Source organism: Anopheles stephensi, chromosome 3 (genome assembly GCF_013141755.1).
Source record: "Anopheles stephensi strain Indian chromosome 3, UCI_ANSTEP_V1.0, whole genome shotgun sequence".
Lineage (NCBI taxonomy): Eukaryota > Metazoa > Arthropoda > Insecta > Diptera > Culicidae > Anopheles > Anopheles stephensi.
In genome coordinates, this window is record NC_050203.1 from 34,489,260 (window position 1) to 34,503,545 (window position 14,286).

The 14,286-nt window shown below is 46.4% G+C and overlaps 1 protein-coding gene across 1 annotated transcript; it reads right to left on the reverse strand.

Moving 5' to 3' along the window:
• Positions 1 to 9,307: 9,307 nt before the first annotated feature.
• Positions 9,308 to 12,485, reverse strand: LOC118509643. The gene has a single exon (XM_036050550.1). It carries the CDS (start codon positions 12,188 to 12,190, stop codon positions 9,455 to 9,457), a length of 2,736 nt encoding a protein of 911 aa, XP_035906443.1. The 5' UTR covers positions 12,191 to 12,485; the 3' UTR covers positions 9,308 to 9,454.
• Positions 12,486 to 14,286: the final 1,801 nt, after the last annotated feature.

Below are 14,286 nucleotides of genomic sequence, written 5' to 3' on the forward strand. Positions count from 1 at the left end.
CGATCTCCTCACTGTGTAAGTATAAATTTGATTATCGAGTTTAAACTAATTACTTAGGCTGTGTTTAGTGAGGCCATCGATCTTTGGTGTAGGCTCCTTAGACAAAATGGCAAACAAAGCTAGTTGATAAGGAAACGCCGTCAAATGAGAGGGAAATCATATACCTTTTATTGTGATGTCTTCAGATGATGTTGTCATAGTAGCCGTTGATATTGTACATGTCCTTTCAGCGCTCGGGTATATGCAAAAAAGTGCAATAGTAAAAATAAATACTCAATTGAAAACCCCTGTAAGATAAAGCAAAAGAGAGAGCATTTCGTTCGTTTAGTTAGACGTCTGTTTGGATTGAACAAACAATTCTGAGATCTTTTTTTGATTCGTTTATTTATAGAAGCTTTGGGTTTCCGAGATTTCATTCGCCTCTTACAATTCTATGATCCCTTTCCTTGTTGAAAACCCTTTCTTTCTAAAATACTTGATACCATACCGATCATTTATTTATTGTTAACAGTTAGTCGGCTTTTTTAAGTGATTTTTGAAAGTATTAAAGTAGCTTCGATTTGATGTTTATTTTATGAACAAACCCCATATCGTTACACTCAGAGATTTTAAGGCTTCTTGGGAAATTCAAGATTTTCCCAAGATTGTGAAGAAATTCAAGAAGTTTGCTCAATTTTCTTCTGGACTGTTTTGTTCTTGTATGCCATTAGATCAGCAATTGTGAAAGATTTTTTTCTTCAATTTTTGTGTCCTTAGTTGAGAGACATGGACAGGGATGTCGAACACAAAAAAAGGACTAAGAGAACACCTCCAAAGACGGACAGCAGATCGTTTGATTTCAGATTGTTCATATTTGTGTATGATCATCATGTTTGTTGTTTGAACCAAATTGAAACAAAACAAAATAAACACAACGAGGCGGATCGGTGGTAGAAACGACAAATTCAATCCGAACCGCGATTGAAATAATCGTCAAACGAGTTGTCTTAAACTATTTTTGATTTGCTCTACTGTCACGTGCCTTAAACCCTTGCGCGACATCTATGTTCTATTCCTGAAGTCTGGTGGTAGTAGTTGCCTTCCCTTTTAATGTTCTTCTAGGAGTTGATCGCGAGTCAATCGGCTCAGTAATAGTCTTATGAAGGAATAAACTTCGTGCCGTCACTTATCTGTATTGTAATGATGTAATACGCAGGAGAACATCTAGATTCTAGTTAATTCATTTTTTTCTCTTCCTCAGATGCTCAATGATGGCTCTATGCTCCGTCAAACATCAGAATCATCGGAAAATTTTCCTTCTCGTTGATTGAATTATTTGCACCGTAGAAAAACGTCAATCCATCCCGGTTTGCCGGATGCCATCACGTCAGCGATTGAATGCCCCTCAGATCCTTCCTTCCTCCCCAATCCCACCCCCTTCAACAGGTGCATGCTGACGGTCTATTATTTTAATTCAATTAATCGTCACCGGTCGGCTCTACTTGCATACATCACACGGTAACAAGCGCGGCTCACATCTCGCATTGAGCCGTTAGCGACAGTTTAATCCCACACGATGCTGCTCGGTCCGGTCCGCCAATAACACCGGCAACTATATTTATTGGTATAATTGTATCACGTTCCATCGCTGCAGCTAGGTATCGCGGATGGATGCACACATTATGCAACTGGGGACCGGTAGGTCGGTGTCGGTCGCATCCGGATCTTCCCGGCCGAAGTACTTTCCCTTTCGCAGAAGACGAGCGGCACGAGCTGCCTGACACAGTCCGAACGCTGACTCATACCCGCGAGCTTACGATTGTTTCGTTCTGTGACAATCGGGCTCGAAAGGACCTTGAGAACTGTATCGTCCATCGGTGCAGGGTCGGCCAGCGTAGGCCGAACCCCCCTTTTGCCGATCGGAATGCCATTGAGTCGGTCAGATAACAGTCGTGTGTCGTGCCGGTGTCTCGTGTGACACACTGCAGGAAAGGAGCTCCGAAACCGATGCGCATTTATAATTAAGCTGCTGCGCCTGGTGGTTTGAGACCGTGCTTACCGTTTCGTTTGTCAATCGGTCGGTTAGTTTTGTGAGCGACCGAGCCACCAGTAATGACTGGCTCCGTTTGACTGTTCAGAGGCTTCACCCTACTTGCCTTGATGTCGGTAAAGATGTGTCCACTTCCTGTTGCTGGAACGGTAAAGCTCCCGCTGCGACGGGAACGTTGAATGGTTTACTTGAAGGTAAAACTGTTTAGAGCAATTAAGCAAAGTGCGTGCGTTTCGTGGTAGGCCGGCTCGATGTTTGCTTTGCGCTTTGTGGAGTTTAAAACTGCTTCACTTCCTAACGCACCTTCGCTTAAACGCAATGCTAGTATGAAAAGAAAACACGCATTGAAAACATGGAGACATAATATCGATTGCTTGCGCTTGCTTCAACTTTGCTCGTGCTGATCAACGGCTGGGGATTGAACATTCTTGCCTGGTCTGTCTTCGTCGAAATAACCCAACAAAAAGGACTTGAATTATGTGCTGTTTTCAATAAGTTAATTGTTGCAATTATGATTATTTCTTCTCGTCTTACACGATCTGCGAGGGGATGCTGGCCATTTGATGGCTTACAAGACTTCTTTATACAACGTAGTAGGAAAGACAGTAGTCACTAGTTTTATTAATCATTTAATTAAATTGTATGTTTAACTGTCGATTAAGAGTCTTGAATTATGTTTAACTGTTGATCATATCTGATACTCGCCGAACTCACGGGTCGACCTGAACCTACGGGTAGAAATCGCGTCTGCTTTGTTAGAAAAACTACGGATCGACTTAGTAACCCCCGAACGATTCTGTGCAATTATTTTTTGTTACCAACCAATACTGTGGATTACAATTTCATTTATCTTCTTTTTTGGTCTAACGACCTCTTAGGTCATGCCTGCCATTTCTGGCTCGCTAGACTTAATGATATCGCGTAGTTGAATAGACAGTCGGCACTACGGGGGAATGGTCCGGATGGGATTCGAACTTAGGTTCTGCCGTATGAAGACTGGCGCCCATTGGTGTACTAATTCTTCTTCTTATGGAACTTTAGCTCCGTCTGCCATTTCTGGCTTTCTGTGACTTAATTTTACCCGTAGCTGGATAGTCAACCCTACGTACGGGGAGCTGGTCTGGGCCGGTGTCGCTGTCACCTCGGACCGTCCCTTGTTGTACTAATAAAGGCGCAAAAATGTTACGATTCTTACTTACCTCCCGATTCAACAGTTCAATCAGTTCTATTCAAACAGTTCAATAAGGTCAAGAACTATTTAAAAAAACTTCCTACCTCCTTTCCTAACCCCAGTCAGCAAACCTATTGGCTCGCAACTTTCTCTTTATTTAGTACAGTTAAAGTTGTGGTACGGATTTAGGATGACTCCATGGTATTGCCTTGCAGTGTTCAGCCTAATAAGCTGAGATTCGATTCTCATCGCTCTGGCATTATTCTTCGACGAACTTTTACAATCTCTGCTGTTTAAGATTTTTGTAACGACTTACGTATGAAAAGGTTTTTTGACGTTTTCCTACATATTTCTGGTTTTGCTCCAAGTTTTTTCAGCCTTTTGTTAAACATGTTTGTTTTCGTATTCTTCCCGAGGTTTTCCGACTGTTTCATATTGTTTAATGAATGTGACAAGATTAAAATAACAGCCTTTTTATTTTATAATATTTTCTTACCACAGTATTAAAATTTATAAAAAAAAAACAAGTTAAAAGAAAACAAGTGTTCCGGAATATATTGTAAAAGCAAATACATAATACCTGGGGAAACGTCAACAAAAAACCTATAGAAAAGTATGTAGCGTCCATGTTACTAGCGTCTTTCAGTTCCCCCGTTGATTATGTTATCAGCAAGGCTAATAAATCACTGGGTCTGATCATTAGGCTATCGTCCGAAATCTGCGCTCCCCTCTGCTTGAAGTCCCTGTACTGCTGTTGGGTGCGATCCTCCTTGGAATACGCGGCTGTAGTCTGGTCTCTCCCAGGCTCCACTGCGATGGCCAGACTGGAGAGCGTTCAGCGTAAATTCACTCGTGTAGCTGTTCGGCGCTTCCTTAACGGTTATCATCTTGCTCTCCTTCCCCATGCAGTCCGTTGACGTCTTCTTGGGCTAGAAACCAATGAGGATAGGCATTTCCATACACGTGCTAGCTTCATTGCAGGTCTCCTACCATCCTTCTTTATGCTCCTTCCCGTCGCATCCGCGATAGACCTACCCTTTATATCCCATCCCGCCACACCCGCTACGGTTCGAACGATCCTCTGCTACGAGCTTTATTGGCATTTAATAAGTACTATCAGCTGGTCGACTATAATGTCCCCTTGTCTCGTTTTCGTGTCCGTCTTCGTGTAGCCTCTTTCCGTGCCACCTAATCCAACTGTCATACTCGCTTTTCCTTTAAGTGTAAAAGAGAATTGTTAAACCATCATTGGCGAACAAACAAAACAAATGCACATGTATGCAGGATAGATCAGAAGGTTTTGGCAAGCGGCACGGAGCACATCTCCCAACAATAAAGAAGTCTACCCTCACTTCAAGCGTATCAAATCTCTGGATATTCAGTAATGAATTACCCATACCAGAAAATGCTTAACCTGTCTTATAGGGTCAAAAAAACCTCTTATAACTCAAAAGACCTTCATCTAGGGGTGCCCCATTCTAGGGTATTCTTCAATACCGGGTGCGCGCTTGATTGATGCATTACTGAATGTGTTTGTTATAGAGGACGCCCTGAAAACGAGAGCCTCTATGCAGGAAATAAGATCAATATTTCCGTTCGTCTCAATACAGAAATTCATTTGATGTATTTCCAATGGTCGCTTCTAAAGCACTAAAATCATACCCGCTAAAAAAAGCATCTTATTCCAACTGCACTGTTGCATTGCATGTAGTAACTGCATTTGCATGCTCAACGGTGGAGCGAAGATCAAAAGCACCAGCAAAAAAAAAAAACAACACACAAACGATAAACAAACAATAAAAGCTCCACACCTCTCACGATTCGTTAAAGCGCTACTGGCCGTCGTCATTGGACTGCACTGCAGCAGGGCCATTCGTCGGAAGCGATGGGAATTGGAATAGAACGTTCTGGAACGCAACCGTGAAGAACTCCATGCAGCAGCAGCAGCAGCACCAGCAGCAGCAGCAGCAAACGTCTCACGTATCTCTACATTGAAGCCAACAGGTGGGTCTAAAGGCAGTACGGTTTACAATCTAGAACACGCTTGTTCCCAGGTGTTCCGGGACGGGTCCCACTTACACGCCGGGATCGTTGCATTCGATTAGAATCTAATTGAGCACATTCCCTGAATAATAACTAACCAAAAAGGGAGTATCGATACTAGGCGTCAAACACACGACCCACTGTGTTTGACGCTCTTTGCTATGACTCTGTATAAATCACAGCTTCCCGACTCGGATGCTAATCACCAGCAAGAGCGGTTGCGATCAGGTGTTGCTTGCTGTAAGTGATCAATTGTGCCCTTGATCCCACGGGGCTGACTATTTCATAATATGGGGATTGCGATCATTTTGTCACTGCTTCGTGCCGGTGTCGGGAATCTGCGGTGAATACCGAACCAAACACAAGACACTCGGGGACCGATACGCTCCAATCAAGTCGACCACGACCAGCGGAATTTCAACTGATCACTTGGTAATGATGATGATGATGATGATGATGGTGATCGCACGTTAGACCGCAATGCCTACCTTAATCGACGCATATTGTTTCGACCCCTTTTAATCGGTTCGGAATTGTTACGCGATTTATTCATAAAAAATCCACGCACACACGCGCAAGTTAAGTTCCGTTGTTGCGCAATCCCAATTTTCTATCATTTTCCTTTCCCAGTGGGTTTTACTTTTTGTTGTTTTTTTTTTAATGCAGTCTTCGTGTGTAGTGCAATTTTCGCATCTTGCACGGGTAGTAGTACCGTTCGGCTTTACTTACAAGTACAATTTCGAGTGACGAGTCTGCCCTATTGTTGACATACACGATGGGGAGGACAGCTTCAGGTTTTAGTTGCCCGATCGATCGATTTTATTGGCTTCACGTGCAAAGATTTATGTCATCTTGTTTAGGAGAGCTTTTTTTTGGGCTGTTTTTGAATTGCCCAACCGGATTCGGAACTCGGCACAAAACCGGGTTCCGGCAAATCATGAAGCTCGTCCATTATTGGCGCATTCTGTTACGTTTTATTTTCTCTTGCTCTCTCTCGCTCGCTCGCTCGCTCCCTTCAGTGGAGGTTACGTGTTATTTATTTAAGAGGAAAGATTTATATGATCGATGGAGGCTGACTTCCGAATTGGTGGCGATTAAATACAGGGGTTTTCAGTTGATAGTATCCAGTTTTTTGCCAGGCTTCTTAGACGATATGGCAAACAAAGCTAGTTGATATGGAAACGGCCTTTAGATGAAAGGGAAATCAAATATATTTTGATGATATTATCATAGTAGCCGTTGATATAATACGTACTTACCAGAGCGCTGAAAGGACGTGTACAATATCAACGGCTACTATGAGAATATCATCTGATTTCCCTACCATCTGAAGCCGTTTCCATATCAACTAGCTTTGTTTGTCATTTCATCTAAGAAGCCTGCCACAAAAATGGATGCTATTGCCTTATCAACTGAAAAACCCTGTGAAATGTGTGACGTTGGCCAAAACGAAAGCTTCAATCTGCGATAAGCAAGTGAGCAAAATGGGACTTGTAAACCGTTTTTTTGTTGTTGTTGGTTGAAATAGATTAATTGGAGTGTGTGAGATAAGCGAATGTTTTGATCAACACCAATTTGTTTCATTTTATTCATCGCTCTATGAATAATAGATTTATTGCACATTGCATGTTGGACATTGCAGGGTTGGATAGTCAGGAGGCTACCGAAATGAACGATTTATTCGGCTGTGCACTATCAAGCAAATTATTTGTATCAACTGCAAAGCTCGCTTGGAAGGCCTGAGATAAATTTGGGTAGCAGGGATTAGATGAATCAACCGAGCATGCCCGGGGTAAGGCACAATAATAGGGAGGAAATGCCTTGTGGTTTTTGTTAATTTATAATCGTTAATTTATAAGCACTTGCGGTGTTGACAATACGGCGACAAGCCGTCATAATTCAATTAATAAGGGTTTAGATGAATATAACAGCACTTTTTGATGACTGGAAATTGGAATAACGTCAGAGAGCTTTCGCAAATTAACTATTTTTTCTGCTCTTTTTAAATATGTTTTTTGGGAAATTATTACACATGTAGACATGAGGCATGAGACAAAACATCGGTATTAATATTCACGCTTTGCGATTTTTGTTTGCTGTAGCAGTCTTCGATATCGCTCACAGTCTAGGCACTTTCTTCAGTCAATCCAATATTCCAACATTTCTCTCTGGTGTAGGTATAAACGCCATTACTCCATATCAATTTAGGTCTGCCACGAATCCTCTGCCCATGTGGACGCCTTGGCGAAGTTAGTCCAGTGGCCGAGGCGACAACGGCGCCAGTCTTCACTGGGACTCCAGTCCGGACTGGGGTTCAAATCCCATCCAAACCGCTTCCTTCCCGTACGTAGAGCTGACTACATTGCTACGAGTAAATTCTAGTACAAGAAAGCCACAAATGGCAGGCCGAGCGACCTCTTGAGGTTGTAGTGCCAAGGAAGAAGAAGAAGAAGTGGACGACCTAGAAGGACTCCACTGGCTAGGTGGTCCGGGCTCCTTTTCATTATGTAACTGATCCACTGAAGCTTGGTGCATTAAATTCTCTTCACGATAGTGACATCATTGCACAGCTCATAGGAGTTCGTCTTTGGAACAGGATCTTCATTTTCCCTCCATACTAACTTAACTAACTTTCTTTCTACGCTTGTATAAGAGGATTTTCAATTGCTCTGGACGGAGTGCATCTGTCAGAGGCGTATATATTCTTAGATTTTTTAAAATAGTCTTTAACCCCAAGCTTAACGACTTTACAATTTACTGTGTCTTTCAGTCCGTAAAACAGGTGTCTTCATGTTTAAAACAATAAGCAAGTCCGAAGTAACACATAATTTAAGCGATCTACGTCTTTTTGTGCTTATATCTCGAACTGCACACTGTTTGAAACATAGGGACAGTTGTTTTAAAACCGGAGAAAAATTGTAACCTCTGAAGGTTTTGGCCTGTATTTTGCTGCTTTTTTGACGTGATATTACTCATATTTAGATAGCCAGTCCTTCGCTCGCAAACATCTGGAATGGTTATGTCCTGTTTGGCATATGTATTTAAAATATTTTTCTTTCTTTCTACTTTTGTATTTAACAACTCTTATAACATAGACCCTCATCAGTAATTGCTTAAGCAACATAAAAATGTTGATTGGTTTATTAAAATTAATGAAGCATTTTGCAATGCAATGTCCTCTGTATCGGGAGGACCTTCTTCATCGGTACTCATCTTATACATATCAGTGCCTCCTCACACATCATCACCAGCTAGCTGCATGTCTTAGGTTCTTTTATCGCCTTCGCCAAGGGGGTCCTTTGCTAATTAACAAACAACGGTGGCGCACATTGGCGCACATTGTTGCATCACACACACACACACTCGTCACAATTGACCGTTAAATGTGTCCCATCTATGCCTTCACCACCTGCCTGCCCGCTGAACTTTCTCACCCACCACTCAGCTGGATCATCTGCACACGCTGGATCCGATCGATCGGGTTGTTTACCACCCCCAGCATCACCACAGCAGCAGCAGCAGCGTTCGGAAGCTGTGGGGCAGTGTGCGGAAAGTGCATTCGGAAATGTAGGTGGTGATGGCCATTAATGGGAGCCTCACCACCCAGTTTGGTTTTTCTTCCTCTTCTTCGCCCATGCAACACACTGTTGCTGTGGCTGGCGGATGCACAACGGCTGTGTGATGTGTGTGTTCACTTTCAATTAAAAAGTGGGAACCTCGCCGGATGAGGGTTACAGGCGGGTGAAATCTTACTCTCTTTAATTAGCGAACGATGGCGCGCAGGCCTCTTTCTTTAACATGCTCTCCGGCGGCTGTTTTGTGTTGTTGTTGGTGCTGCATCAAACAAAAGTTCAATTGATTTTTTCTTCTATTTCCCCCGCTTGCAATTAAAAGGAAAATTACCACAACTCTCTAGCCGTGGTTGGGTTTCGCTTCCTGCCACGTGTGCCGTTTCTCAGCCCCTGGACGTTCTTTTGCATATTATATGACTTCGTTCGCACACGGCGGCCACTACTATCTGTCACTTTCCTGCCGTCACACCACAGCTTGACAGTTGTCCACGCTTCTACGGTGCGGGAGAAATTCGTCTCTGAAGGAACAACTGAAAGCATTTGCGCGTGTGCATGGTGTCTGCGTCACTATAGGTACGTTAATAGCAAATAAATAGCACTAGGATAATAACATTAACCAACCGCTCCCCGGCCCTGGAGCTAGTGATAGAACACGAGCACCTTCTTCCGCGTGACCGACGGTCTTCTGTGCTTCCGCGGTATCAGCTTCGTTGGCGATCGTTTCGCTTTCGCCAGATCGAGCTGGTTACGCTCCAGCGGTGCAATGCGCTGCTTCAGAATGCTCTGCGCCACGGGCGGTTCTAGCGCGAGCGCCGCATACGGTGGCCCCGACTTGTTAAACGTCGGCTCGGGTCCACCGTCCTTGGTGTCCTTCTCCACGACACTGTACGGTTTGATCGGTGGCAGCGGTGCCGGTGGTTGATTCGGTTTGGCCAGCACATCATCGAACGCATCGGCAATATCGTCCCGCACCGGGCTTCGCTCCGTCGTCAGTATCTGCTCCACGCCCTCCTCAACCGACACCGCACCTTCGGCCAGCTGTTCCGCCGTCTTTACCAACGTTTGCAGCCGTACCTTGGGGCTGCTAACGCGTGGCTTTACCGTACTCGGCGCGTGATACTCTTCCTCCGCAAAGAGATCCTCGTTCGGGCGCATCATAAACCTCGGCACAAACTTGCTGATGTCGAAGATCGGCACACTGATGTGGTTGGAGACGGGGAGTGGGTTCGCCTGGGGGAACACTAGCCGGGCTTCCCGTTTGTGATGCGTCCCGATCGCCGCGGGATCCTCGCGATCGAGTCTCAATATGCGCGGTACGGCTATCATCACCGTGTCCTGTTCGGTGTCCGCTTTCGAGTTCTTCCGGCGCTGCTGGCTCGCGAGATGCTTCTTGATGTGGCGTATCACATCATTGTAAACGGCCACCGCTGGATTAGGTTGTGGCTGCTGGTTCTGCTGAGGGACCGGGGGCGTCGTGCCCTTGCCAACGTACATCTTCCGCGGCACAACCCCTACAAACTCCTCGCGGAACAACGGATTGTCCAACGGCTCACTGCCGAAGTGCTTCCGCTTCAAGCAATCGATCTTATCGCCCAGCCCTTTAAGCCTTCGGATCGGTTTGAAACCTTCCCCGGCGCCGGCTTCCTCCCCGATCGGCTCCGGTTCGTCCTCCAGCTCCACGTCCACCTCATTACACTCCTCCCCATCGGCTGCTTTCGCACCGTAAAGTCCACTGCTGAAGCTGGTCAGATTTTCCGCGTACCGTAGCGCGGAATCCACATCGATCTCACTTGCCGGCCGGTTGTAGTACGGGAACTTTACCACATTGCTCGGTGGAGACACGATGCTTATCACTTCCCGATTCTGTAGCCGTCCCTCGGGAAGATAGGCGGTTGTGTTTTGGATGGCTTCATCGAGGAACTTGATCAGTTCTTCGCCGTGAAGCTCACGGGGATCGGTCAACGCTTCGGGCAGGGGTAGTGTTTCGTTGCCCAAGATCACCATCGCCAGCACGTCCACAATCTGATCGGATAGGGTTCTGTTCGCGGTCGGCTGCTCCTCAACCGCACGCTTGATTCTGTTGCGTTGCTTCGGTTTGGCGTCCTCCTTCTGCTGGAACTCACCGAAAGATTCTTCAGACCCGTGGTCGAACTTGTTCGCCTGATGTCCCTTCTCCGAGTAGACAATGTTTTTACGCTGCAGATTTAGGCGCTCCCGAATGGGTGGGAGTTGATCGCGATCTTCATTCGCTTCCTCCTCATGATCGCCATTCTTTCTATCACTACCCTGCTCACCGTGATCCTCTTGGTTCTCTTCCTCATCCTCATCATCATCTTCCTCCTCGTGCTCCACCGCCTCATCCCGTCCAGATCGGGGAACGTGTCGTACTATCTCGCGATGTCTCACCTGCGTGTACACCTTCTTCGGTTCGAATGCCGCCGCCCGATCCGTCTCGTCCCGCGAGTCCTCAAAATCATCGTCCTGATACTGCTTTCCTTCCGAGTCGTAAAAGTCATCTTCGTCGGACTGTTCCTCCTCCTCACCGTCCTCCTCCTTCGCCGGTCGTATCGCCTTACCGCGTCGATCGTACTTACGATCGTTCTGTCCGAAGTCATGCTCGGACAGTGTGTTCCGTTCACCGCCGGTACGATCCGAATCTCCATTGTGCACCATCGGCACAGTTCCATCGCCGAGTCGTTTGTCGTGCTCGCTAAAGTACTCCAGCTCGTCCGGCACCGTGGAACCCAACCCAAACTCACGGCCCTGTCCTTCGAAGAACGCTTGCTGCTTCTGCTTCAGATAGTTCACGTGATTGCGGATGGTGGCGAACGAGGGCGCTTCCAGCGGAAGGATACTGATCGGTTCGAACATAATCTCCGGAGCGGGCGGCTCGGCGTGCAGCGGATTTACTGGGCTCGGTTTCATGACCGGCACGAAGGGTGTATCGTACGGCCCGGGATTGGCGAGGAATTCGTTCGGCAGTATGGGCTTCGCTTTGAAGGGAGCTTCCCGGGCGGGGAACGGAGTGCCGAACGACACGGGACCCGGTAGGTGCTGCTGCTGCTGCTGCTGCAGAGATCCCGACGAGGACACGAAGCGATGGCCCCGCGGTATCCAGGGCTGGAACTTCTTGGTGCGCAGTTTCGGACGATCGATGTAGTACGGCACCTGGATGTGCACCACCTTGGAGGTGTCGGGCTGAAGATCGGCACTGATCTTGTGAAGCATGCGCGGGTTTGTCGAACCGATCATTTGTAGCGTGCGCGGTGGTTCTCGGCCGTGAAACACTGTACGGCCGGCGAACGCTGGTGTCACCACGGTCAGCACCACCACCACCATCAACGTTAGCTCACACAAAACACTTACACTGGCCATCGTTTCTTATATCATAATATCCTTGCCACGGCGTGCTGATGTTAAAATAGTCCACAGTCGTCCACTTAACAACACTTGCACCAAAAGATTGCACCACCGGTTCTTCACACAAGATTTTCCTTTCGAACTCACGAACTCACGGTTCCACAACTCGATGCCGAGCCGAGACTAGCACGATCACTTTCGCCTCGCAAGGCCAACGGGAAAAGTGTGTTGCATTTCGCCGAAACCGGGCGAGTTTTATAGATTTTCTCCGCCGTCGCTGGGGTTCGAGTTTCGGAGCGTGGATTTTTCGTGTCCCACTCCACGGCTTCCGTGGCCAACAACCACCTCCCCACGAGGGGCTCGGAGGAGTGGGAAAACTCGCTCCAGTTCGCTCTCTTTTCTCCCGCCGCCTTATACACACACACACACACATACAGGCGCGTGTTGTTGGCCGTCCGCGTCATCCGGTCTTGGGAGCTGGGAGCTGTTGTAGCTCGGTCGTGTTAGCCCCACCTAGGCCAGATTTTTCTCTCGTTTGATTACCATTACAACGGGCGGTTGTTGTTTGTGTTATGAGCACCCGCGATTTAATTCCGCGCACCCCAATTCCCCCCCCCCCCTCCCCTCTTTCCAAACACCACCCATCGGAATGGATTTACAAGAGTGCCAAAGGAGGGACAAACACGGAGTCGAAAAATCGTCACCACCATCACCATCGCTCGCTTTGCTGCAGCGCAAGTCACACATCCTCGGAACAGTACGCACCCGATGAAAGCGGATGCAGCGCGGAACTGACACTTTCGTTTTCGCGCCACCAGCGAGCTGCAGCGGTGACAAGTGTTTTGCGTGTTGTCTGTTTTCGATGCCTTGATCATCTCTTTGTTTTGCTGCCGGCTGTGGAGGGGGCGACTGCTTTGCATACGCCGCTTGTGGAAACGGTGGGCAACAGTTTATGCAACATCGGGACACATCGGCGGGATTGCCAAACTGGGGAATTAGATTTTGCAGACCGACCGGGATGTGGCTAGGGTGCGATGGTTTGCTGGTGGTGGAAGATTGAAACAGTTTGTTAGGAAGACATTTTGGAATTGTGGCAGGAAAACAGAAGGTTCGTTGGGGATGGGAACAAAATTGCTTGTTGATGTTTTGCGACAGTAAGTGGTGTTGTGCGTCGTTCGTGGTTTATTACTTGATTTTATCTCTTTTGGAAATACTTATAAGGGTTTTTATTTGCATTGGAGTAGATCGGCTCGGCATCATTGCTATTTGATAGTCAACAAACGGTTTTCTATATTCTTGACATCGTATAAGATGTCATATTATTGACCTCTTGCATCTGAGAGGCTCGTCTTTAGTTTATTCTAATAAACAATCTCGATCCATATAAGGAAGCTTTTGAATCACTCACGGAAACTCTGCTAATGAATAGTGGAAAATTGCCTGCATGACTTGATTTTACCCGTAACTGGAAAGTCAGCCCTGCCGTTCGGGGAGACGGTCTGGATGGGACTTAGGACCTTGGTCCAGCCGTGTGAAGACCGAAGCCGCTGTCGCCTCGGCCACCGAACCACCCCAATATTCGCAGTGCAAGTTCTACAATGGACTTGAAATATTCCACTATTCATTTGATACATTCCCCAGATTGATAGAAACATTCCATTATAGCGATCGTCACCCGTATGCTTTGTTTTAAATTTTATATTATTAGTATAGTAAACTTAACTGTAATAGCAAGATGGCCAAGCCGTTCCCAACGACTCAAGAAAACTTTATTGTAACCTTAGATAATTCTACCTGAGCCTTCGACAGCTTGGACATAAGAATTGTTAAAATGTATTTGTTGTGTAAACGTATTGTATTGTATTGTGAGAGAGTGCTTTAACCTGAAATATGACCAAATGAAAAAAAATCTCCTTCATAACACCCCCCATTGGAACGGGTTTGCAAGAAGTTTCAGTGAAATCTCTCTGGCCCAGTCCAGAGAATGGAGAAGTCGTTATAATGACAAACTGTACGAGTTGTACGCCGGTGAGATCAGCGAACTATACTCGCCAGACTCCGGTGGGCCTATCATGTCATGAAAATGACACTGGACGACCAAGCCTGTTTCA

Bases quoted from the DNA above. Each gene is read 5' to 3' on its own strand.
- LOC118509643 (XM_036050550.1), bottom strand. From the start codon at position 12,190: ATGGCCAGTGTAAGTGTTTTGTGTGAGCTAACGTTGATGGTGGTGGTG.